The following is a 24,283-nucleotide window of genomic DNA, read 5'->3' as shown; positions in this document are numbered from 1 at the left end:
CGGCGGGGGGCGCATCCCCCCCCGGCCGGCCGCTGCCTGCGCCTCATTAGCGGGGCCTTTGTTTGCACAGGGCTCGCAGCTCCCGCTTGCCCATGCCGCCGCCTATAAAGCGGAGCCGGAGCCGGCGGCCGGGCAGAGGCGGCGGCAGCGCCCGGCAGCGCCCGGCCCCCCCTCCCCGCCGCCGCCTCCGGTCCCGGTCCGCCCGCCCCGGCCGGCCGGCACCATGCGCGCCGCTGCGCTGCTGCTGCTCGCCCTGCTCCCGCTCCGGCCGCTGCCCGGCCGCGCCGCCCGCCCCAAGCTCGCCCTGCCCATCCGGCCCGACACGGAGCCGCTGCCCCCCGGCGGGGCGGCAGGTAGGAGCCCCCCGCCCTCCGCCCTTCCTTGCCCCGCTCCGCGCACCCCCGGTCCCGTACGAGCCGCTGCCGCGCCCCCCGTCACGCATCCCGCGTCGGGCACCCCCTCCCTGCCGCCCGCGGCCCCGTCCGTGCACGGCGTGCCCGCACCCCCTCCTCTGGCACCCCGCGTTCCGCCCCGGGCCCCCCGGCTGGCCGGGACCGGCGCTGGGACCGGCACCGGCGGCGCGGCGGGCGGCGGGGCGGTGCCGGCCGGCCCGGGGCTGCGGCAGGGGGGTGCCCGCGGCCCGGAGGTGACCGGGGACGGCGGTGGGGGGCGGTGGGGTGTCCGCAGGCTGCGCCTTCGGGGGGCACTTCTATGCTCTGGAGGAGACGTGGCACCCGGACCTGGGGGAGCCCTTCGGGGTGATGCGCTGCGTTATCTGTCACTGCGAGCCGGTGAGTGCCCCCGCACACCCCGTTCCCTGGGAGACCCCCCGGGACCCCGGCTGGCTGGGGAGGGGGCTGGCGAGGAGGGAGTCCGACCCCTCTGTTCAATACACTCCTCTCATTCCCATGGAGGAGGGAAGCGGGATCCCTGCAGCCAGCCGGACACCTGGATGTCCTCCCCCGCGGCAGGGGGGAGAGAAGGGGGGTTTAAAGGATCAGGCTTCATTCTTCCTCCCCCTCCTCGGGGATGGCCTCCGGCCCCCTCCCTCCCTCCCTCCCTCCCGGCGAGCAGCTCCCCGAGGCCGGGGCTGGTGGGGCCACGCACAGCTGGTCAGGAGGCTGGGGGCTGCGGGGAGGGGGCCCTGGTTTGGCTGCCGTACAGGCATCTGAGGACTCTGCAAGGTGTCCAGGCTCCAGATGGAAAAAGATGGGGGAAGCCATGCTGTGCTGGGAGGGCACGACTTGGCACACCTAGAAATGGCCTGGCACACCTTGGCACGGCTCCTCTGGAGTCTTCTTGGCCCCCCACAGCAGAGGAACCACCGGGGGAAGCCCGTGGGGAAAGTGAACTGCAAGAACATGAAGCAGGACTGCCCTGTGCCTGCCTGTGCCCGGGCCACGCTGCTGCCAGGACACTGCTGTCACACCTGCCCCAAAGGTGAGGAGAGCGGGTGCTTCTCTGCAGGGAGCCCCCACCAGACCCCCAGGATCCCCACTGGCCTGGGAAAGGGGGCAATGCCCACCCCCCTGAAAAGGGCTGGTCACTTTGTTATGAAAGTCAGCAGTGCCCATGATAGGATGGGCAGGGGAAAGCCCTGATGGGAAGCGCCTGAAAGGAGTGCGGGGGAGGCACACAGGGCTAAATGCCCTGCCTGTCCGTGTGCCTGTGCACACCACGCCCCAGCTAAGAGCCCCACAGTGATTCACAGGGCACATCTTGGTCTGCCTCAAAAGGGGCGATTTATTATTGTCCCCCCACCCCAAGCTCTTGGGCACAAGCAGCCTCGTGTGATGGTCTCCTTCTCCTCCACCAGAGAAGAGCCCTGCACTCCGGTTTGACACCTTGGAGTACTTCCAGGAGAAGGAGGATGACCTGGACAAGCCCTACAATGACCGCTCCTACCTGAGCTCGGAGGGCCTGGCTCGGGATGATGCCCGCACAGGTGAGCCCCCCACCCACCCAGACAGCAGCAGCGTGGGGCACCCCCCACGCTCCCCCTCAGCAGCAGCATCTCCTCCCCAGAGTTTGTGGCCCTGCTGACGAGCGGCCCAGAGCCGTGGCACCCCACATCCAGCGCCGTGGCCAAGGCTCGCTTCACGCTGCTGCGCTCCTCCCTGCTCTTCTCCATCAGCTACGAGCGGTGAGTCCTGCCCCCGTGCCCTGCCCAGCCCGGCACAGCAGGCAGCTCTCTGCAAAAGGGGGAATGCAACCGTGCTTGTGCCTCAGTTTCCTTTCTGATATTCCCCCGTGGTGCCACAGCCTTGCACGGACACAGTGAGAGATTTGGAGAAGGGGGGGCAGCATGCTGGGCTCCAGCCTAGGTCAGCAGCCAGAATTTCGGCACACCCACAGTGTCGGCCCAGCCTCACCCATTTGCCTCCAGATCTGGACTGGAAACAAACAGGAACAGTTCCAGGGCTCCCGTGGGTGCAGTTGGCAGAGCTGCTGCGCCACCCTGCAGGCTCTGCCGGGGGCAGTGCCTTGGCACTGCTGCCAGGATTCCCCATGCCCTCCCCGGATGCCCGCCAGCAGCACAGCCTCTCCTCTCCCTCCCTCCTTCCCGCTCCAGTTTCTTCTGCTCTTCCTCGCTTCCAGGCCCCTTTGCATAGTAAAGTGGTGACTAATTTCCAGCTCTGACAGGGGGAGCCAAGCGGAGCTGAAAATGCTCCTTATTTACAGCCTGAACGCTCAGCTCCCAACGGGTCCTGCCATGGTGCCTTTCCCGGCAGAGACCCTCATCCTGCTTTGTGCTGGTTAGACCCCACTCCAGGATAGGGGAGCCCAGAGAACCCGTGCCAAGCTGGCATTTGGCAGGACAGCAGTGTTGGGCTAGTCCTGGAATGGGCGGGCAGAGCCTAGCACTGGGCACCCCAGGAGAACATCTTCCTTCTCCTGCCCCCCCAAACCCCCGTGTGCCCTCCCTGACACAGCCCTGTGCCTGGTGCTGAGTGAGGGGAGGGGAAGGGCAGGCACGTGGCCCTTGCTCACCTCCGGCTGCTCGCAGGCTGGGGCGGCCGAGCCGGGTGCGTTTCAGTGACCCCGAGGGTAACGTGCTGTTTGAACACCCCGTGCAGAGGAGCGCTGCCCCCGAGGATGGCATGGTGAGAGGGGCTCGAGGGCAGGGGGCACGGTGCCCCTTCCGACCCCTGATGGGCTTGTGGTGCCCCCCAGCCACCGCCCAGCCATTCCATCCATCACCCACAGCTCTGTGGAATGTGGAGGACAGTGTCCAAAGTCAACGTCCAGCTGCTGCGGCGGGAACAGCTCCGCGTGTCCCTCATCACCCGGGCACAGCCCTCCGGAGAGGTCCATGGGCACATCCTCAAGCACCGGGCACTCTTTGCAGGTGAGTCCAGCCACTGCATGCACACCCAGTGGTGCCACCAGAATGTCCCTCATGCCCCTGTCCCTGCACAGAGACATTCGGTGCCATCCTGACCTCGTCGAACCCCTTGCACTTGGGCGCTGGGGGCATGGCCATGCTGACACTGAGTGACACAGAGAACAACCTGCACTTCATCCTCATGGCCCGGGGACTGCTGGAGCCTGGAGCAAGAGGTGAGGGTAGGCAGGGAAGGGAGGCACTGCCCACAGGGGGGGCTGCGTAGACCTGAAGGAGTGCATGGCATGTCTGCAGCTCAGGAGGCATGGGTTGGCATTTGTGGGGTCAGGATGGGTGGCTGGGCTGGGTGTGGGGCTCAGGGTGGGTATGGGGGCTGTTTGTGGGGTGGGGTAGAGGGTGAGGTGTGTTGTGTGATTTGGGGTGCGCCTGGTGGAGAGGGGATGGTGCGCACCTATGGTGGGGGGCTGGGGAGGCTGCAGAGCATATGAGGTGTGCAAGAAGGATAGGTTTGCAATGTGAGTTTGCAAGGATTTGGGGCATGCTGGAGGGAATGATGAGGGCCCGGGCACACAGGAGCAGAGAACTGACAAGAAAGTGCCAGGGGTTTGGAGGTGGTAGGCACAGAGGTGTGGGTTTGAAGTGGTTGCAGACCCCTGGTCCAGTGGGTCCATTCCCCTCTGCCATGTCCAGAATCCCCGTGGGTCCCGCTGAGGGTCCGCATCCTGCACCAGGGCCAGACGCTACGCGAGGTCCACGCCAACATCACTGTGGAGGTAAAGCGTTTTCATCCCCCCCAGGCCCTGGCAGCCACGGTGCCAGAGCACCAGGGCTGATCCATGGCACTCCATCCCCCTGCCAGGACCCCGACTTTGCAGAGGTGCTGAATGACCTGTCTGCCCAAGAGCTGCAGTGGCTGGTGCAGGGGCAGCTCCGCATCGTGGCCGAGACGGAGGGGCGGCACGCACGGCAGCTGGCTGGCACCATCACCACCCGCCGCAGCTGTGACAGTGAGCACAGGGCAGGCATGCCAGGGGGCAGGGGGATTGCTGAGCTCACCCCCGTGCCAGTCTCACCCACCCTTGTGCCTCTCTCCCCGGGCTGAAGCCATCCAGAGTGTGCTATGTGGAGCAGACGCTTTGCTGCCGACCAAGACCGGGGCTGTGGGCTCAGCCAAGCTGGCGCTGCATGAGAATGGCACCCTGGAGTACCAGGTGAGTGGTGGGCACCCATTTCCCTCTCGAGGGTCTCAGGTGTATCTGCCACCCTGACACTGCCCTTTGGCACCGCACCCACAGGTGCAGGTGGTGGGCACTGCCAGTGAGGTGGTGGGCATCACACTGGAGACCAAACCCCGACGGAAAAGCAAGAGGAACATCCTTTTTGACATGACACCCAGCTACAAGGATGGGCTGGTGAGCACTGGCTGATGCTGGGAGGGATGGCGTGGGGACTTTGGGCGAGTCCCTGTCCCAACCTGCATGGTCTCCCACTGGTGGCAGGCCTGGGGTGCCTGGCAGAGCCCCAGCGCCCGCGATGCCCACATGCTTCTACAAAACGAGCTCTTCCTCAACGTGGCCACCAAAGACTGGGCAGAGGGTGAGCTGCGGGGCCAGATCATCTCCCTGCCCTACAGTGGACTGCTCGCCCGCTACACAGGTACCTGGTACACGTGGGTGGTAACGGGGGCAGTGGGGCAGCCCTCCCACACACCACCACGCCCTGCCACGGTCCCTGTCTGTGCACAGAGATGCCCGTGGCGCTGGCGGGGCAGCTGGTGTCCCCCCCGGTGCCCAGCGGCGCGGGGGGGCACGCCTGGCTCTCGCTGGATGAGCACTGCCACCTGCACTACGAGATCTCGGTGGCGGGACTGGGACGGCCGAGCGACGGCACCGTCAGCGCCCACATCCACGGCGTGGCCGAGCTGGGGGAGATGGGCACCCGCCCCCACCAGCACAAGCGCCTGCTCAAGGGCTTCTACAGCACTGAGGTGAGCTGGGCACCCGCTCAGGGCACCACACAGCAGGGGCTGGGCCAGACCTTATCCCCAGCCTGGTGCCCCTCTCGCCGCGACAGGCTCAGGGCGTGGTGAAGGACCTGGATGCCGACCTGCTGCAGCACCTGGCCCAGGGCACTGCTTTCCTGCAAGTCAGCACCAAAGCTCACCCCAATGGGGAGATGCGGGGACGGGTAGGTCCTCATCGGGACAGGGCACCCTGCCCACCCCCACTGCTGCCTGTGGCGGGGTGCCACTGCCTGGAGCAGGGTGGAAGGGCACAGGATCACTCTATTACCAGGTCCTGATGTCTTTAGTGGTCATGGATGGTTCCTTCACCAGCCTGACCATGGAAGGCAGCCAGGCACCAGCATGGGAAGTGACATCCTGCTCATTCCCTCTCCAGGTGCACATTCCCAACCAGTGCCATGCAGGAGGGACCCGCCTGGCCCCAGGGGAGTCTCTGGGGCAGGCTGAGCTCTCAGAGAGCACCAAGACCAGGGACCTGGAGCAGCTGAAGAAGGACCCCAACTCCTGCTTCTTTGAGGGTCAGCACCGGGCACATGGCAGCCGCTGGGCACCTGACTATGACAAGAAGTGCTCTATCTGCAGCTGCCAGGTACGAGCTGGGGGTTGTGCTGAAGGGGCAGCACCCATCAGTAATGCCCCTCTCTAATGAGCCCCATCTCTGCTGTCCCCAGAAGCGCACAGTGATCTGCGACCCCATCTTGTGCCAGCCCCTCAACTGTACCCACCAGGTGCACCCCGAAGAGCTGTGCTGCCCCATCTGTGAAGGTACCTGGGGGTGGGCTGGGGGGCTCCTTGTGAAAAAGAAGGTGGGGGTCTCTTTTGGAGACTTTGCCATTTGCACCCACTCATGGCCTTCCTCTCCCTTGTAGAGAAGAAGACAGAGCAGGAAGAGCTGAAGCTGGAGCGGGCACGGGACAGCAGCGAGGGTGAGTCCTTGTGGGCATGGGCTGAGGGGGCAGCTCTACAAAGGCTGAGTCACAAGGGCTGTGGCTTCCTCTTCTTCTTCTTCCTCTTCCAGGCTGCTACTTTGACGGTGACAAGACATGGCGAGGCTCTGGCACCCGCTGGCACCCTGTCGTGCCCCCGTTTGGCCTCATCAAATGTGCCATTTGTACCTGCAAGGTGGGTGTGGGCTCCAGACATGCCCCCCAGCCTGGTCTGGCACCTATGGGGGCTCTCAGTTCCCAGGCACTGTAGCCGAGGCTCAGCCCAGGGCATGGGGAGCTGACTGCCCTGTGCCCTCCCTGCAGGGCACTACAGGTGAAGTGCACTGCGAGAAAGTGCAGTGCCCACGGCTCACCTGTGCCAACCCCGTGCGCGCCAGCCCCTCTGACTGCTGCAAGCAGTGCCCAGGTACCTGCACCCCTCTCCTGCCCTCCACTCTCCCTGCATAGCTCCCATGTGCCCCACTGGCAGTGCCACAGGCGGGCATTGTCCCAGTGGCCTCTCGTGCAGCCCCAGAGAGGAGTGTCCCGGAGCTGGCTGACTCCATGCAGGCAGACGCGCCGCGGTCGTGCCGCTTCGGGCGCCGCTGGTACCTCAACAACGAGAGCTGGCACCCGTCTGTGCCCCCCTTTGGGGAAATGAAGTGTATCCTGTGCTGGTGTGTGGTGAGTGTGCCAACCTAGGGCAGCTCCAGGGGAAGGGACAGGGCCACTGTGCCAGTCTCCAGGGCTTTGGGAATGGTGGGAGAGCAGCTCAGACACGCAGTGCACCCTGAGGAGCTGCTGTCCCCCCACCCTGGTGCTCAGCCCCTCTTTCTGCTCCCCAGTCGGGGGAGACACACTGCCAGCGCCAGGAGTGCCCCCCATCCGCCTGCACCAGCCCTGCCACGAGGGACAACCCCTGCTGTGCCAAGTGTCGTGGTGAGTGCAGCGCTCACACACAGGCACCACTGCCCAAACGCTCGGTGGCACTCCCTGCACCTCCCAGTCTCCTTGGTGCTGGCACAACCACCCCAAGTGCCCTGCTGGCACCCCCTGTGCCCATCTCTGAGCCACACCTTTCTCCCCCAGCCCTTGATGCCCCCTCAGACGCACGGGAGAAGGTCCAGGATGCCAAGGTGGAGTCACGGAGCCACTGAGCAGTGACTGCTGCCCAGAGCGGGGCACGCACGCGGTGACGCTGGGTGGCACTGGGGGTCCCACTGCTCACTGGCCCTGCCCGTGCAGGGTGGGGGGCACAGAGGAGCACAGTGGGGTGCACAGGGCCTGGCCCCCAGCCTGGCCACCCCATCTCAGCACGACTGCAATGCCAGGACTGCCCTGCCCTTGTGCAGGGGGCAGTGGCCAGGTTCGTGGAGGTTGGGGCACCCGCTGCCCTGGCACTCCAAGTGCCCCTGGCCGGCGGGCATCGTGCCCGTGTTGTACATAGTGTAAAGTCCTTCTGGCCCCTGTTTGCTGCACCCACCCTGTCTCAGCCGGGTTTTTCACATAATTTATGGTGCCAGTGGATGGAGGTCAAGATGTATTTATTAAAACCAGAGCTATTGCCCACCTGGTTCCTGTCTCTTCCTAGCAGCAGCAGGCACAAGGCTGTGCCCATCCATCCCATGGGGAACTTGCAGGCTGTGGCATTGCTGGGGTTGGGGATGTATGTTTGGGGATATGGGGTGTGAAAGCCAATGCCAGGATGAGGACACCCTATAGGCTGTGGGTTGGCACTGGAAAAGACCAGAGCAGTGTACAGTGCCCACAGTTGGACCACGATGCCAACCTCTGCCCACAGCGGAGGCTGCCAACACAGATGGTGCCTGCTAGCAGAGGGATGCCAGGACTCTGGTGTCAAAAAGAGTCCAGCCTGGGGCCCCAATCCAGCTGCCACCCATGGAGGCCCTTGTCCTGCAGCACCCACAACCAGCTGCGTGCCCAGGGCTGGGCACAGACACCCATGGCTGTGCAGGGCAGACCCCTGTGTGTCCTCTGGGGCAGCAGAACCCTGGTGACCCCAGTGCAGCTGCACTGGGCTAAGGCCTCATGGTGCCCATGGGAGACCCAATGCTGCCTCCTGCCCTTTGATGCCTAATGTGGAGGACTGAGGGATCTCTGGGGCCATTTGCACTGTGCTGGTACACACTGGTATGACTGGGACATTCAGAGCTATACTGGGCTATACTGGAACAGTGCTAGAGCTGTAGGGACAGTAACACTGGGCTTTACTGGGATAGCAGTAAGGGATGGTGGCACAACCACAACACTGTAGTGGGACAGTGTCAGCCTGTACTGGGGCTGCATCCAGGGTGACGTTGGGCTAGACTGGAGCAGTGGTAGAGCAATAGAAGGATGGCACTGGGGCACACTGGGCAGGGACAGAGCCCTGCATGCCAAGCTGGGTGTCCTGCCCTGCATGCACCCACAGCCATGCAGACACCTGTGCCAGCAGGGTGGCATCACCTGTGGTGGCCCTGCAGTATGCTGGTGGCCCACAGCCAGGCACACTGGTGGCACTGGGCAGAGATGTGTCCTGGCACAGGGCTTCCCCTCCGGATGAACATCCCTGCTGCCACGGGGCAGTGCCAGGAGCTGACGAGCAAGAGGGAGCTCCGTGCTTGGGGATACAATGAGCGGGCAACCCATTTTGTCACCTCCCTGCCTCAAACTGGTTCACGTCGGGCAATGAACCCTCCCAGACTGGCACAGGAGATATCCCAGCCCCCAGCCCAGCCATTGTCACCCACCCTTGAGGGTGCCGACGTCAAACCAGAGGGTGGCACCTGGGCAGTGAGAACCAGCCCGCTCCCAATCCCGCAGCATCAGCCCAGCAGTGCCACAGCTCTGCCTTTCCCTGCACCCAGTTCCTGCCACAAAAGTGCCATCCTGTGCCCTGGGGAGGAGGGTGAGCGTGGCCCTGCCAGCTGCCGTGGTGCCCTGTCCCTGAGCCCGTGGTGGCAGTGAGGCAGAGGTCCCGGCAGCCAGCCTGCCATGCCGGAGCGCCTTCCCCAGGGATTGCTGGTGCCCAGGTCTACCCGTGTGCCTCTCTGGAGAGGACTGAGCCTCTGCTGCCCAGAGACTTCAGCAAGGAAGAGTGGAGCCCACCTGTCTCGCTGGGGGCTGGCAGTGCCGGGACGCTGAGCAGCATCACGGTAAGGATGAGCTCCCTGACAGCTTTGCGTGGTGAAGTCCCCACAGTGCCAAGGTGCCCTGCCCTCCTTGGGCACTGACAGCTGCCCCCGTGCCCTTAGTGACAAGACAGCCCTCAGGCACTCTGCCCCCACCAATCTGTCCCCCAGCCGGGCATGGCCATGAGCCTGGGGTGACCGTCTGCAGGGTCATCCCACATCCGACCCGGGGGAACCCACGGGGAAGCAGCGCCAGCCCCACGGCAGCCCCTTGTACCTGCGGGAAAGGGCGCACGGTGTCCCGGGGGAGCCGGCCCGCGGTCACCTCACCCACGGCAGCTTTTACCCCCACCTGCACCCACCGGCTGCCCGGGGGAACCATCCTGGCAAAGGCCGCCGTGGATGGGGTCCCGCCACAGGCCGGAGCTTCCGGCCGGACTGCCCCTGACCCGGCCGGGCACCGCGTGCCCAGCGCCGCCGGTGCCGGTAACGGGCGCCGCCGGTGCCGGGCGCTGCCGGCGGAGGCGGAGCGCGGCCGATCCCTCCCCCGGGCAGTGCCCCGGGCCCGCCCCGAGCGGTCCGGGAGGAGCCGCGGCCGCCGCGGGCACCGGCAGCGGCACCGGCACCGGGACGGCGCGGAGCGGAGCGGCGGCAGCGGCGGCACCATGGCCTCCGAGAGCGAGGCGCAGCGGGCGCTGCAGTATGAGCAGACCCTGGTGAGTACCGCGGCACCGGGCGGGCACCGAGCACCTGTGCCGCACGGGACGGGACGGGGCGCGATGGAACGCCCGGGGGTTGGGGGGGTCTGGGGGTGCTGCCCCGCTCAGGGCGGCGGAACCGCGCGGGGCCCTGTTTGGGATGCTGCCTCCTGTTTGAGATGTCACCCGCAGCCCCCTCCGGCTGTGGAGGAGCCTGGCTGAGCCCCCACCCCCAGGGCAGGACTTCTGCACGCCCCTCACCACCCCCTGGCACACCCCTCTGCCCCGGGAGGGGATGCCTACCCTGCGGGGCCCCGGAGGCGCCAGCCGGGCACACTTCTCTGCCCCGCGATGCCCGTCCCGGCCCTCTGCCCCCGAGATACGCTATCTCCCCTGCCTGCAACCTTAGCCCCATGTTTACAGCTCCTCTGCCTCAGAGGCCTCCCCACCGGCACCAGGCTGTCCCGTTGTCTTGAGGTGTCTTCCTTGCCCGTTGTTTCCCCAGCCCCCCCGCTGCCCACGGCCCTCAGACACCACGGGCAAAGGTTCTTTTCCCTGGCCCCAGCTTGGGACGGTGCCCAAGGCGGACGGTACTTTGCCCTGGCAAAGGCATTTGGACAGGCAGGGCCAGGGAGCTGTGCAGGGAAGCAGGGACTGCCTGGCCACGGAGTTGTGCCCACGGCTGCCCAGGCCGGCTGCTGTGTGCAAGGCGGGCTCTGCTGAGCCTTACCCACCCAGCATGGGCACACTGGGCAGCGTCAGGGCACTGCTGCTCTGTGTACCCTCGGCACTGCCTTTGCCAGCACCCAAACCCTTCCTCTGGCCGTGCCCCTCAGCGCTCACCCCAGGCTGCCCCTGCCAGGTGGCTGCAGGACAGCAGCCAGCCGTGGGAGCCCCGGCTGTGCCGTCATCTCCACGGCCTTGCTGACCCCGCTGTCCTTCCCGGCAGGGCTGAGTCAGGGAGCACTCGGGGGCAGGAGCAGGGGTGAGTGCTGGCCGTGCCTCTCCCTGCCGCCAGCTCCGGAGGGCCCCCCTGGGCGCCCTGGTCACGGTGGGTGAGCAGAGAGGCCGTGCCAGCCGGGCACCGCGGGGCGGAGGAGCCTGTGGGCAGCGCGAGGGGAGCGGCACGCTGGGCTGGCATCAGGGCAGCCGTGCTCAGCACCGGCAGACTTTGCCCTCCTTTTCTTCGGGCAGGGTAGCACCCGTGCCCTGAGTGCTCCTGTGCCCATCCCCGTGGCCTCTGGGCTCCGTGAGGCCCGTGGAAGTGCCTGGGGCTCGTGGGTGAGGCTGGGCGTGGGCTCCTGCCCCATAACCTCACACCTGCGTTTTGGGAGCTGCCTGGGCACGTGCTGGGCAGGAGGAGTGCCCAGCCCTCCCCAGTGCATCTGAGGCACCACCAGCTCCTGCCAGCACCTGGCAGGAAGATCAGGATCCAGCTGGAGCCTAGCATGGGCTGGTCTGAGCTGGACAGCCCTGGGACAGTTCCTGCTGCTTGTGCCCACAGCCAAGTCATCACAGCCAGGCTGCAGGTTGTGCCCAGCTACGTCCAAAGGCCTTTGTCCCTACCCCATGCCCTTTCCCTGACCAGATTTCACCAGCCCTGGGATGCCATGGGTCTTGGGGCCCCAGACCTAAAGGTCTCCCTGGAGTCCCCATGCTCCACAGGTGTTTGTGGGAAGCCCTGACATGCCAAGGCTGCTGGGGTGCACATCAGCCCCAGTGTCCCCCACATGCCAGGCTGTTGTGGCAGGGAGCAATGGGCCCCGTGGGGGGGATTAAGCTTGACAAACTGCCCTTGTTCATTGCAGAGCCGCTCAGGGTGATTAGAGCCCGGCTAAGACGGGCAGCGTGACACACACCCCCGGCCTCTGCCTGCCCGCTGCCAGCCCAGAGGACCCCCCAACCCTTTAGCTTTAAAAGCTCTCTTGGGGGAAATTTAGGGGAGAAGGATGGCTGGCATTGGGCATGAGGAGGTGGGCGCCACTGCCAGGCCAGCTCAGTGCTGTGGGACAGGCTGGCACGGGGACACAGCAGCACCAGATGCCAGTGCCCGCCCCAGGCGCAGCATCGCCCGGGCACAGCGGGCACCACGGGCTGGCAGAGCCAAGGGGCTGTGGCACAGGCAGTGCCTGCAGCGCAGCAGCTCAGGACCAGCACAGCGGCCTTGGCCCGTGCCCGTGTCCCCGAGTGCCCCCCGGCAGCCCCCCCTGTGCCCGCTCCCTGCCCGCCCGGCACTGTGATTGTTCAGCTGCTTCACGGCAGAGGCTGGAGTCCCGGGGCTGTTTGTGTTTCAAAAGGCCTTTGTGGAAAAATAACCCAAGCGGAGGAGGAGGAGGAGGAGGAAGGAGAGAGCCCACCAGTGGCTTTCACAGCCATGCCAGGGCTGTAGGCACAGTAACTGTGGCTGCTCGGCACTGGGCACCCATGGGGGTCCCATGTCCTGCCTGTGGGGCAGTGGCATGGGGCAGAGGGGTGGCAGGGGATGGCACAGGGTGGCAGGTGGCAGCAGGGTGGCATGGCCCCTTTGCTTGTATCCCTGTTGTTATAAGTGGGGTGGGCTCCAAAGGGAGGCAGAGGGGGAGCAAATCCCACCACCCTCAACCAGGCTGGAGCACTTGGCACTGGGCATCCCACGTGTGCCCCAGCACCTGGGGGGACAGCGTGGCAGCCCCTGGCACAGCCCCAGGAGGTAGACACAGAGCTGGTTTGGGGGGGCATTCAGCCTGGGGGTGCTTCCTTCTTGGTTTGGGCTGGCCATGGGTCAGGAGTGGGGCCAGGCAGGCAAGTGCTTGGCAGGGTGACAGCACTCCTGGGGTGCCGGCCCATTTCATCTTCCAGAGCAAACAAGCGTTTTCCAAAGGGAGCCTTTGAATTCAAGACCCCGTGCGGGGCCGGGGTCCTCCTCTGGCAGCCGATGCTGGGTTTGGCCCCTCAAGGTGGTCGTGCCTTTCCCCCCAGCTCTCTTCCACAGGGCAAGGAGTCTCTGAGCCCATGCTGAGCAGGAGTTTTGGGGAAAATCCATGCCAGGACAGGGTCAGCAATGGAACTTAGTTCACCCTCCTCTCTGTGCCTACATCCCCACCCTCCCTCCTGCTGCTGGGCACAACCTGGGTATTAGAGAGCAGAGAATCCACCCGGCGCCGCTCTGGCTGCTGTCAGCTCTCTGCCCAAGGGACCTGGGCAGGAGTGCTGCCCCGTCTGCACCTTCCTGCCGTCCCCACGGGGAGCTGCCGTGTGCCAGGGGGCTGTGAACGGGACCCGGGCATGCAGGGTGGGCACTGTCCCCAGCAGCCGGGGCTGGCTGCCCACGTGCCGAGCACGGTGCCCACCCGTGGCGCTGGCACGGGCCGTGCCGGGAGCGGGGCAGCTGCGCCCCGGCCGGGCAGCCACGCGCTGCGCTGGCACGGCACGGCGGGTGGGCACGCCATCGGCATGGGGCTCACGTTGTCCCAACGTGGGAGCCTGGCAGGGCCCCCGCCGTCCTGAAGCCTCCCTTTGTGCCGGGCCAACCTCTGGCGCTTGGCATTCAGGTCGTGCGGGGGGAGCGAGGCAGAAACCAAGCAACCGAGTCCTTGGCAGTGCCCGCCAGCGCGGGACAAATGCCCCCGGCTCAGCGGGGAACACGGGCACAAAGAGCTCCTGGCCAGCGTGAGGGGCACTGCCAGGGCCACCCCCTGCCAGGGCCAGGCCACGTGCCGCAGCCAGGCAGGAGGCACCCGAGGAAAGGGGGTGATCCCTATGTGATCCCCCTCTTCACAGCCCAGGGACCGCCCTGGGCTTGATGTTGTGCTCCCTCTCTCCTGGAACTGGGGGTACATCCTGTCCCTCACTGTCCTTCTGGCTCCCTGCTGCCAGCTGAGACCAGCCAGCTCATGTCACGTATGACCTGCCAAGGCTGCATTTGGAGGGGCTATCCCAGCCTTGCTCTTAGCAATGTGGGAGTGTGGTGCCTGCAGAGCTCCAGCACAGCCCCAGTACCAGCCCTCAGAGAGTCTCCTGGCCAAGCTGGCCACGCTCCCATCACCGGAGGCCCTTCCACACCCTCCACCCCAGTGCAGTGCCTGGGGCACCTGGGCAGGGCCAGAGACTGGTACCGACGTTTCAGCTGCCTGCTTGGGGCATGCAGGCAAAACAATCACCATTGATCCACACTCACCTTATCTGCCTGGCTCCTTCCCATGCCCTGGAGGGCATCGGGCACTCCCACAGGTGCCTCCACCCCTTAGCCTTGGGATGCAATGGCTGTTCCCTCACCTGGCAGGCCGTGCCAGTATGCCCACTGCTGCCCTGACTCAGTTTCCCCACTTGGCTGCCGGGTTTGGGGCACCAGCTGCCCTGACACTGCTGTCTGTCCTTCTCCCCCAGATGTACGGGCGTTACACGCAGGACTTGGGCACCTTTGCCAAGGACGAGGCGGCCCGGCTGCGGCTGCAGGAGGGGGACACGCCCCAGCCCCGCAGCCCCTCCGAGCTGCTGGAGTACAGGCAGGGCCGCTGTGGCCCCTGTCGGGGTAAGGGTCAGCGGGACACGGACACGGGTGGGCACAGCCCCAGCCACGGCAGCGCAGTCGGGCACGGCTCCCACCCCACTGCCACGACTCCCTGGGCTCCCACCCCACCGCGGTGCCGCGGGTAGAGTTTCTGCGGCTGTCATGGGACACCGGCGCCGAGGACAATGCCACCTGCCCGCCGGGCAGCAGGGACACAATGGCCCGAAATAGCCGGGCACGCTGCGGGGATGGGGGCCCCCAGCCCCCGTGCCTGGGGCCGTGCCAGGGAGGCCGAGCTGCTGGGAGGTGCATGCCCAGTGTGCGACTGTGCAGTCAGCTGGCTGTGGCAGCTGGACACAGCAGTGCTCCTGCACCAAACGGTGCCAGCTGCGCTGGCTCGGTGCTGCTGGGTCAGTGCTGCTGCCAGCCGGCCTCTGCCACCTCAGGGTCCCCATCCCTGGGGCGTCCAGCCTTGAACCCGCCCTTGTGTCCACAGTCTGCGCCTTGCAGTGCCAGCGGTTCCTCATCTCCAGGGTGGGTGAGGACTGGGTCTTCCTTATACTGCTGGGACTGGTCATGGCACTGGTCAGCTGGGCCATGGATTTCGCCATCGCCACCTGCCTCCAAGGTAGGCGGGTACCCGTGGGCTCCTGGGGCCATGGCAGGGAGTGGCCATGCCATAGGCCATGCCATGTGCCATAGGGCCATGGCGTGTGCCCTGCCACCCACCACCCCTCTGACTGGCTGTCCCCACAGCCCAGAAGTGGATGTACGGGGGCCTGAACACCAACGTGCTGCTGCAGTACATGGCCTGGGTCACCTACCCCACTGTGCTCATCACCTTCTCTGCTGGCTTCACACAGATCCTTGCCCCCCAGGCCGTGGGTAGGGCATCAAGGGGCTGCCTGTACCCTAAACTGGGTGTCCACTCCCTGGGGCTGTGCCTGGGTGTCTCCCTGGAGGTCCTGGGAGCCTTTCTAGGGATATGGGCTGGTCTTCAGAGGGTCTCCTAGGGACTATGGTTTGGATGCATTCCTGAGCTATGGGGTTGGGGAACTTCTAAGGCCTATGAGAGAGAGAGGCCTTCAGAGAGTCTCCTGTGAGTTGAGGGGTGGATTTCCTCCTGGGCTATGAGGCTTGCAGGCTTGGGGGTCTTCCTAGGGCTTATACCTGATCTTCAGAGGGTCTCCTGGGGGCTGTGAAATTGGGGTCCCTGTGGGGCTGTGGGTTGAATTGCTTCATAACCACATAACCATGGGGGTGTCCCTGCTAATTGTACTGTGGGAAGAGGAGTCTCTGGGACCTTCCTGTGGCAGTGGGGTATGGCAAAGCATCAAGGGTTAGCCCCCAGAAGCATGGGGCATTGTCCTCCCTTCACGGCTATTGATCAAGGCTGTCCCCACACCACCAGGCTCAGGGATCCCCGAGATGAAGACCATCCTGCGGGGCGTTGTGCTCAAGGAGTACCTCACCTTCAAGACCTTTGTGGCCAAGGTGATCGGACTGACGTGTGCCCTGGGCAGTGGCATGCCCCTGGGCAAGGAGGTGAGGGCAGTGCCGGGGCAGGGTGAGCAGGGGACAAGGGAGTGAGGCTGAGGGCAATGTCCTCAGTCTCCCTTTGTCCCCTCAGGGTCCCTTTGTCCACATCGCCAGCATGTGTGCAACCCTGCTCAGCCGCTTCCTCTCCCTCTTTGGGGGCTTCTATGAGGTGAGCAAGGCAGGCTGGCCCCAGAAGGATCAACCTGTGCCCACAGCAGGTTTGGCAGTGCCTAGGGTTGGGGGACAGTGCCCACTCACTCCTCTCTCCCGCACAGAATGAGGCAAGAAACATTGAAATGCTGGCAGCTGCCTGTGCTGTCGGTGTTGGCTGCTGCTTCGCCGCCCCCATCGGAGGTAGGGTCACCCTGGGCCGCCCCACAACCCCCACACCTCCTGCCCAGGCAGCAGGGTCCACCTGGAGAGGCAAGCAGGACCCCGGGACAGCTGGCATGGGAGAGGGCAGTGCTGCTCGGCAGGGAGGAGGAAGGGAGGAGCGGGCAGCACCCTCCCAGATGTGTAACGTCCGCTCTTGTCCTCTCCCCTGCCGCCTGCGCTCCAGGGAGCTCCCCGCTCCAGCCCCGCTGAGCCCTGCCCGTAGGTTGGTGACGTGTCTGACTCTCTCCTTGCCCTTTGCCTGCTGCCCTATCTGTCTGTCTGTCCATCTGTGTGCACCCCACTCCCACCCCTCGTGTCGCTGCCCACATCCCTGTGCTGCCCTCTCGCTCGTGCTGTGCCCGCTGTGCTGTGCCCTCTGTGCTTTGCCAGGGAATCCCTGGAACCGCCCTGTAGTGTGTCCGTGGGGCAGCCAGACCCCCGTGGGCTGTGCACGAGTGTGGACTCCGGGTGGGACGCGTGCCAGGCACCAGGGCCTGCCTGGGTTTCTCCACCTCCCTTGTGCTCTTCCCCCCATGCCAGGCGTCCTCTTCAGCATCGAGGTCACCTCCACCTTCTTTGCCGTCCGCAACTACTGGCGCGGCTTCTTCGCTGCCACCTTCAGCGCCTTCATCTTCCGTGTCCTCGCTGTCTGGAACAAGGATGAAGGTACCTCAGGCAGGGTGGGGGCACAGGGGTCCCCTGCCCAGCCCTACTGAGCCCCACCATCCCCCAGAGACAATCACGGCACTGTTCAAAACCCGCTTCCGCCTCGACTTCCCCTTCGACCTGCAGGAGCTGCCTGCCTTTGCCGTCATTGGGTGAGTGTGGCTGTCCCAGCAGCCATCCCGTGGCCCCAGGGGTGGCAGTGGTGGCGCTGGTGGCACTGGTGGTGCTGGTGGTGGCAGCAGGACACCTCTTCCCTTGGCTCTGCCCAGGATTGCCAGCGGCTTCGGGGGCGCGCTCTTCGTCTACTTCAACCGCAAGATCGTGAAGTTCATGCGCCGCCAGAAGGCCATCAACCGCTTCCTCATGAAGAAGTAGGTGCCCAGCAGTGCCCAGCTGCAGGGTGGTGGAGCTGGGGCAGCACGAAAATCACCCCCTGCCCTGTGCCCCCTGCCAGGCGCCTGCTCTTCCCCGCCCTGGTGACGCTGATCATCTCCACGCTGACCTTCCCGCCCGGCTTTGGACAGTTCATGGCTGGCCAGGTACCTGCCGGGGGGTGGCACACCTGTCCCCACCCCAGGGCCACCACAAGCCACAGCTGACCCCTGCCCATCACCAGCTCACCCAGAAGGACACCCTGGTGACACTCTTTGACAACCAGACGTGGGCCAAGCAGGGGATCAATGATGAGTTTGAGTACTTGGGCATCCTGGAGGCCTGGCTCCATCCCCGCTCCAACGTCTTCGTCACACTTGTTGTCTTCATCCTCATGAAGGTGGGTGCCTACTTCCCCTGTCATCCCCAAGGTACCACCAGGAGGTAATGGAGAGGATTTTCTGGATGCCATCAGGGAGGTGCCAGATTGTTACCAGAAAGGTGGCACCAGAAAAGGTGGTACTGGGTGGCTGCTCCAAGAGTCCACCAAGGTGTTTGCTGGGTGGTGCTGGCATGCCATCAAAGAGATCGTGGCTGGGAGCCACCAACATGCCACCAGGGAGGTTCTGGCTGCTTGCTCCTAGGTGCCACCAGGGAGGTGCTGGCCAGATGCCACCAAGTGCCACCAGGAAGGAACTGGCAGGGTGCCCCTGGGAGGAGGCCATGCCCCGTTGCAGGGTGTGGTGTCCACGTGCTGCTCTACAGCACCCAGCTGAGGGTCACAGAAGGGGCAGGAGGCAGAGCTGGGTCAGGGAGGGCAACTAATGGGTGTCTGCTCCACAGTTCTGGATGTCAGCCTTGGCCACTACCATCCCAGTGCCCTGTGGAGCCTTCATGCCCGTCTTCGTCATTGGTGAGACCCTGCCCCCTGTGTGGGCACAGCGGGAGGAGGGAGCCACCTCTCAGCCCACACTGGGCACCCGTGGGTGCCCCCAGATGTCCCCTTCCCTGGCAGCACCAGGCAGAGGAGAGGGCGTGAGGCTGGGCTTGGTACTGGGAGAGCCCTGAGCCCGTTCCCAGCCCCTCTGTGCCTGCAGGGGCAGCCTTTGGGCGCCTGGTGGGGGAGAGCATGGCAGCCTGGTTCCCTGATGGCATCCAGACAGACAGCAACACCTACCGCATCGTGCCAGGGGGCTACGCCGTGGTGGGTAAGCTCTGAGCTGGAATGGGGACGCCTTGGTGGGCATCATTTGGAGATGCTGCCCCACAGCTGAGGTGATGATCCCTGGAACTGGGAGCGATGCCCCCACTGGGAATGTCCCCGCATGGTCCCAAGGGCTCCCCATATGTGGTGGATGCCCTGGAGAGGGAACCCAGGGCGGGGACCCAGCCTGGTGGGCAATACCTGACAGCCCTCCCCCATCTCCTGGCGGTGGCCGCAGGAGCGGCCGCGCTGTCAGGTGCTGTTACCCACACGGTGTCCACGGCCGTCATCGTCTTCGAGCTGACGGGGCAGATGTCGCACATCCTGCCCGTCATGATCGCTGTCATCCTGGCCAATGCCGTTGCCCAGAGCCTACAGCCCTCCCTTTACGACAGCATCATCCGCATCAAGAAGCTTCCCTACCTCCCTGAGCTGGGCTGGGGCCACCACGAGTGAGTTTGTGTCCCCTGTCCCAACCCCAAACCCCTCACCAAGGCACTAGGGCAGCTGGTGGCATTACTCTGAGGCCGCTGTTCTTGTCCTGGGCAGGAAATACAACGTGCGGGTGGAGGACATCATGGTGCGGGACATCCGCTACGTCACCCTCAACTGCAAGTACCGGGACCTGCAGCAGGTCCTGAACAGCACCAAGATGAAGAACCTGCCCCTGGTGGAGTCAGCTGGTGAGACACAGGCAGGAGCTCTGCTAGCATCCACGGCAGCTGTGGAGCGTGCCATGGGTGGGTGGCAGAGGGAACATCAGGAGCCAGCGTGGCGCCTTGCTGTGTCTGCAGAGTCCATGATCCTGCTGGGCTCCATTGAGCGGGCACAGGTGGGGGCCCTGCTCAGCACCCAGCTCAGCCCCCAGCGCCGGCTGCTGATGCTGCGGCAGAACGTGCTGCCCGAGGACGGGCACCAGCTCTCCGATTCCAGCATCCGCTTCCAGGTGAGGGCTGCAGCCGTCCTGGGAGATGCCTGGCCAGGGTGACCCCCACCACCATCACCCAACACTCATCCCCCCACAGGTCAGCACAGAGACCTCCTCGGGCACCCCTGCCCGCACCTCACTCCGCAAGCCCCTGAAGCCAGCACTGAAGCGGCCGCCCAGCAGCCCGGCCGACAGCCCCGCAGGTGAGTCTGCATGTGGCCCCTGGCCCCCGTGTCCCCACCACTGACACCCCCTCTCCTCCCGCAGCTGGCGGCACTGACCAGACTGGCATCGCCCTCAAGAACCTCTTCTGTGCCAATGCCACCCCAGAGCCCTCCGAGGTGAGAGCCTGTCCCTCCCCAGCCCTTCCCATCCCTGAATGGCCTTGCCTGGCCCTGCCCAGCCCTTCCCATCCCTGAATGGCCTTGCCTGGCCCTGCCCAGCCCTGCCCATTCTTGTCACATCCCTTTCCATTCCTGTTCAACCCTGCCTGTCCCTTCCCATCCCTTTCCATCATTTTCTATCCCATCCCATCCCATCCCATCCCATCCCATCCCATCCCATCCCATCCCATCCCATCCCATCCCATCCCATCCCATCCCTTTCCATCATTTTCTATCCCATCCCATCCCCTAACTGCTGTCTCTCCCGGGCCAGGCCCAGGGCACAGCCTATCACAAGGCCAAACGCGTCCGCATTTCCATTGTGGTAAGCTGCAGCCAATCGCAGCCTGGGCACAGCTCCTCCCAGCCAATCAGAGCCTGGCAGGAGTTCTCTGAACCAATCAGGGGCCTGACAAGATTCTGCTTGGCCAATCATGTTGGGCCAGTATCTGTGCAGTCAATCTTGGACAGTTACGATTCCACCCAACCAATCCTGGTGTGCATTCTCCCCATTCCAAACCCTCCCAGGAATCAGGATGTGGAGCCTTCCAGCCATCACAACCGCGAGATCCATCCCACTTTGCTCAGCCAATCATGGCACACCTTGCATTCTCTCCACCAATCACAAGCTTGACTTGTCCAACTGCAGCAAATCAGGGTGTGACCGATGTCCTGTCAACCAATCACGTTCCCTGACCTGCCCACGTGCTGCCTGTTCCCTGCCTGTACCCTCGCCGTGCCCTGCCTGCATGTGCTGCCTCCACCCTCGCTGTTCCCCACCGCTCCCTGCCCGTTCTCTGCCCGCAGCAGCCTCAGGGCTGTGCCAACACACCTCTCTTGCAGGAGGAGATGATTCTGGGTGACAAGATGACCCCAGCAGAGGTGAGGGGTTGGGCAGAGACAGGCGGGACCCTCCTGCTCAGAGGGATCCCAAAGGGGTGCCAGAGCATGAGGTGGGCATGGGGAGGTAGGGGGTGGATAACCCAGATTTCTGCATAAGACCAGCTGTAAGGAGGTGTAAGGAGGATGTAAGGTGTAAGGTGTAAGGAGGATGAGAGGTGTGGTAAGGTGTAAGGAGGATGGGAGGGCCCTTGTAGGGAGGCTGTACCCCTTACCCTGCCCAATGGCACCTCCCCAGATCCGGGAGTGGGAAGAAGTGCAGCTGGACCAGCTGGTGGACTTCAGCAGCGCCAAGATCGACCCCGCACCCTTCCAGCTGGTGGAGCACACCTCGCTGCACAAGGTGCACCCTCACCCCATCCCAGATCCCCACCCACAACCCCCAGACCCTCAACTCATCCCCTCCTCCTGCAGACCCACACCATCTTCTCTCTGCTGGGCCTGGACCACGCATTCGTCACCAGCATTGGGCGCCTGGTGGGCATGGTGACCCTCAAGGAGGTGAGCTGGGGACAGGGCAGCTGGGGGGGCACAGAGCAGCACCTGGAGGTGTTTGCCCATGGGTTTGGGGTCCCCACAGCTGCGCAAGGCCATCGAGGGCTCCCTGACGGGCAAGGGGGTGAAGGTGCGCCCGCCGCTCGCCAGCTTCCGCGACAGCACCGCCAGCTCCAGCGAGGCCGACACCACGGCCCTGCGCCGGTTCTGGGAGCGCCACCAGCACCACCACATGCCCCGCGAGGCTGGCCCTGGCGGCGACGAGGATGACAACACCCCCAAGGGCCAGTGAGACCCTTGAGACCCACCCCCTGTGTCCCCAGAAGCCACAAGGGCCCCCTGGCAGGTGCTGGGGTGTGCCCACCCTGAGCCCGCTGATGCCAGGCTCAGCACAGCAGTGGGCACTCTCAATCCAGTGCCTCTGGCCCTCCCTGGGCTGGGGAGCAGCCAAATGATCCCAGCCAGCCCCTGCTCCCCAGCGACCTGCCAGCTCTTGGGGCTTCCCACTTTGCTACCTCTGTACCCCCCCAGCCCCCGGTGCCCCCCAGAATGGCCACTGCCCTCACACCCTCCATCAGCACCACAGTGTCCCTTCTCAGGGTGGCACGGGGCGGAGGGGGCATCAGGTTGGGGTGTCCACGGGGACATGGGTGGGCATTGCCCCTGTGCTCAGCCCCTCATGGCTGGGAACAGGGGGTCCTGCTGCCTCTCTGCTGTGCACCTCTCCCCATGTAAATACAGAGATTTTTATATTAATTTAATAAAAGGACTTTATAAACAGAGCTGTAGCACTGTGGGGTTGGAGGTGGAGAGGGCCACAGCCAGTGGGCACCAGCTGAGCTTCACCACGGTGCTGGGGCTGGCAGGCTCCGGGCAGGGAGCGTTTTGTCCCCGCTCACAGCACGGCCTCGCTGCGGTGCAGCCCCTGCGGGCGCTGCCCGGGGCCGGGGCTGGCACGGCGCCGCACGGTGATGACCAGCGTGCCCATCTCCGTGAGGGCACAGCTCACCGACAGCGGGTCCGTGTCCTCGGGCAGCTGGCACTTGTGGGTGAAGGTGTCACAGACGGTGCCATCCTCAGCCACCTGTCGGGAGGCAGCAGCGGTATGGTGGAACGCAGTGTGGCACGGTGGGCTCCACAGCACATTCCCAGTTACCCCAGTGCTTCTAATGGGCAGTCCCAGACGCCCAGGAAAGATCCCAGTGACTCCAGGGCAATTCCCAGTTACCCCATTGCCAGCAGGAAGCAGGCCTCTGCTGCCCAAGTCTGGGCTTGTGGGGTAAATTCCAGCTGCTCCAGTGCCAGCAGGAACTGTTCCTCTTTGCCACGTCGGGCAGGGAAGGCAATGGAGCAGGAGTTCCCACTTGTCCCATTCGCAGTGAGGACAGTTCCCAGTTACACCAGTAAAGGACAGGTGCAGTAGAGCAGGAGTTGCCTGTTGTCCCATCACCAGGCACAGCTCCCGTTTACCCCAGTGCTACCAAGGGCTATTCCCAGTTCCCACCCATCCCCACCACCCACAGGAGGGGTGTCCTGGGACAGGACCCCCATTGTGCCATGGCCAGAGGGGTGCTGCCCCCACGGGTGCCTCACCTTTTCTGCCTGGATGGTGACGTGGCAGTTGGAGGTGGTCACCACAATGTCAGGGGGCTCAAACTGGCTGACGTCGGCCACCACTTGGTAGGTGTCACCCTGGGCACGCACCCAGGTGCCCAGGCTGCAGGGGTACATGGCACCTGGGGACTCTGTGGGCATTGGAGGGCTGCTGGGCATGGGGCCACTGTACCCAGGGGCTGGGCACTGGGGGAGGGAGGGCTGGGGGTAGCAGGTGGCAGTGGGGGTCTGGGGATATTGAGGGTGCTGAGGAATTGCAGGGGGAACTGGGGGTCTCGGGGGTAAAGGGGTACTGGGGGCCTGGAGGGGTAGTGGGGGGGCACCTGAGGGCACTGGGAGATTCCAGGGGCACTGGACAACCTGAGGACAGCAGGGGAATGACACAGGAGGGTGAATACACAAAGGTCTGGGGGGAGTGGGCCGGGGCAGAGAAGGACACTAGAGTTACTGGGGATGTACAAGAAAGTGGGAACCTAGCAGGTGACATCAAAGGGTGTGGGGCACAGGGGAGCTGAGGACATACCCTGATGGTCTGGGATGGGGAAGAACATCTATGGGGGGTTCCAGGGACAAAAGGAGAATCAAAAGGGTCTGGGGAGGGGGAGGAGGCAGCATGGTGGTCCTCGGGGCAGCAGGGACACCGGGGTTATTGGGGACTTACAGGGGGAGCACAAAAGCACCTGGGGAGTGGGAGCTGGACAGTCCAGAGAGCCATGGGGCACCGGGGGACAGTCAGGGTGCCCTTCTGAGCCCTCCCAGCCGGTACTGGGGTGACTCCCACGCTGTCCCCAGGCACAGGTCAGCTGGATAACCCTTGGGGGGGACCATCCCCAAGGCAGCAGGGCTTCCCCAGGGTAGCAGCGCCGCTCCTCCATCCCCCACCCTCCCCGCCCGGTACCTGGGTACCCAAACGCCTCCTGTCCCCGTGCCCCGAAGGCTCCATGCCGCAGGTCGCCCTCGAAGCGGGGTTCGCCGTGCCCCTGCCCGAAGGCGCTGAGGAGCTCGGCGCGGTACGTGGAGGCCGAGGAGAGCGATGCCATGGCTCCTGCTGCCCGCGCCCCCGCGCCCTGCCCGGGGAGGGTCCAGCCGCCCCAGCCACCACCGCCAGATGCCCATAATTAGGCACCCTGTCCGCAGGAATGCGAGATAAGGGACGAGGCCTCCGTCACCCTGTGGGGCCGCGGCGGGGGCTGC

General features: G+C 64.9%; 3 protein-coding genes across 5 annotated transcripts; 2 read left to right on the top strand and 1 right to left on the bottom strand.

Moving 5' to 3' along the window:
* The first annotated feature begins 223 nt into the window (after positions 1-223).
* CHRD (chordin) lies at positions 224-7,864 on the top strand. Of its 3 annotated transcripts, none has more exons than XM_063167193.1 (23): positions 224-353; positions 688-791; positions 1,314-1,440; positions 1,817-1,945; positions 2,026-2,143; positions 3,008-3,104; positions 3,208-3,349; positions 3,421-3,561; positions 4,037-4,119; positions 4,206-4,353; positions 4,451-4,557; positions 4,642-4,758; positions 4,846-5,002; positions 5,092-5,333; positions 5,420-5,533; positions 5,746-5,958; positions 6,041-6,134; positions 6,239-6,295; positions 6,388-6,491; positions 6,620-6,722; positions 6,825-6,979; positions 7,141-7,234; positions 7,385-7,864. In XM_063167193.1, the coding sequence occupies exons 1-23, from the start codon at positions 224-226 to the stop codon at positions 7,450-7,452; spliced, it is 2,844 nt and encodes a 947-aa protein (XP_063023263.1). In that variant the 3' UTR covers positions 7,453-7,864. The 3 variants fall into 3 exon arrangements, with proteins under 3 accessions (XP_063023263.1, XP_063023262.1, XP_063023264.1); XM_063167192.1 differs by having other exon boundaries at positions 3,175-3,349; XM_063167194.1 differs by having other exon boundaries at positions 281-353; positions 1,317-1,440; positions 3,175-3,349.
* Positions 7,865-10,063: 2,199 nt separating this feature from the next.
* CLCN2 (chloride voltage-gated channel 2) lies at positions 10,064-22,257 on the top strand. Its single transcript, XM_063167190.1, has 23 exons — positions 10,064-10,142; positions 14,490-14,634; positions 15,110-15,241; positions 15,370-15,498; positions 16,025-16,158; positions 16,244-16,321; positions 16,428-16,506; positions 17,068-17,193; positions 17,261-17,345; positions 17,463-17,564; positions 17,648-17,732; positions 17,810-17,965; positions 18,409-18,478; positions 18,663-18,773; positions 19,008-19,221; positions 19,319-19,452; positions 19,564-19,715; positions 19,795-19,900; positions 19,965-20,038; positions 20,924-20,962; positions 21,219-21,323; positions 21,395-21,481; positions 21,561-22,257. Exons 1-23 carry the CDS (start codon positions 10,092-10,094, stop codon positions 21,765-21,767), a joined length of 2,601 nt encoding a protein of 866 aa, XP_063023260.1. The 5' UTR covers positions 10,064-10,091; the 3' UTR covers positions 21,768-22,257.
* LOC134423796 (heat shock protein beta-7-like) lies at positions 22,218-24,143 on the bottom strand. The gene is made up of 3 exons (XM_063167191.1): positions 23,988-24,143; positions 23,069-23,220; positions 22,218-22,559 (listed from the first exon to the last, which is right to left on the bottom strand). The coding sequence occupies exons 1-3, from the start codon at positions 24,127-24,129 to the stop codon at positions 22,371-22,373; spliced, it is 483 nt and encodes a 160-aa protein (XP_063023261.1). The 5' UTR covers positions 24,130-24,143; the 3' UTR covers positions 22,218-22,370.
* Between the last annotated feature and the right edge of the window lie 140 nt (positions 24,144-24,283).

This window comes from Melospiza melodia, chromosome 12, assembly GCF_035770615.1.
Source record: "Melospiza melodia melodia isolate bMelMel2 chromosome 12, bMelMel2.pri, whole genome shotgun sequence".
Classification (NCBI taxonomy): Eukaryota; Metazoa; Chordata; class Aves; order Passeriformes; family Passerellidae; genus Melospiza; species Melospiza melodia.
Note: the sequence above shows the minus strand (reverse complement) of the source record. Positions and strands in the feature narration are given on the sequence as shown.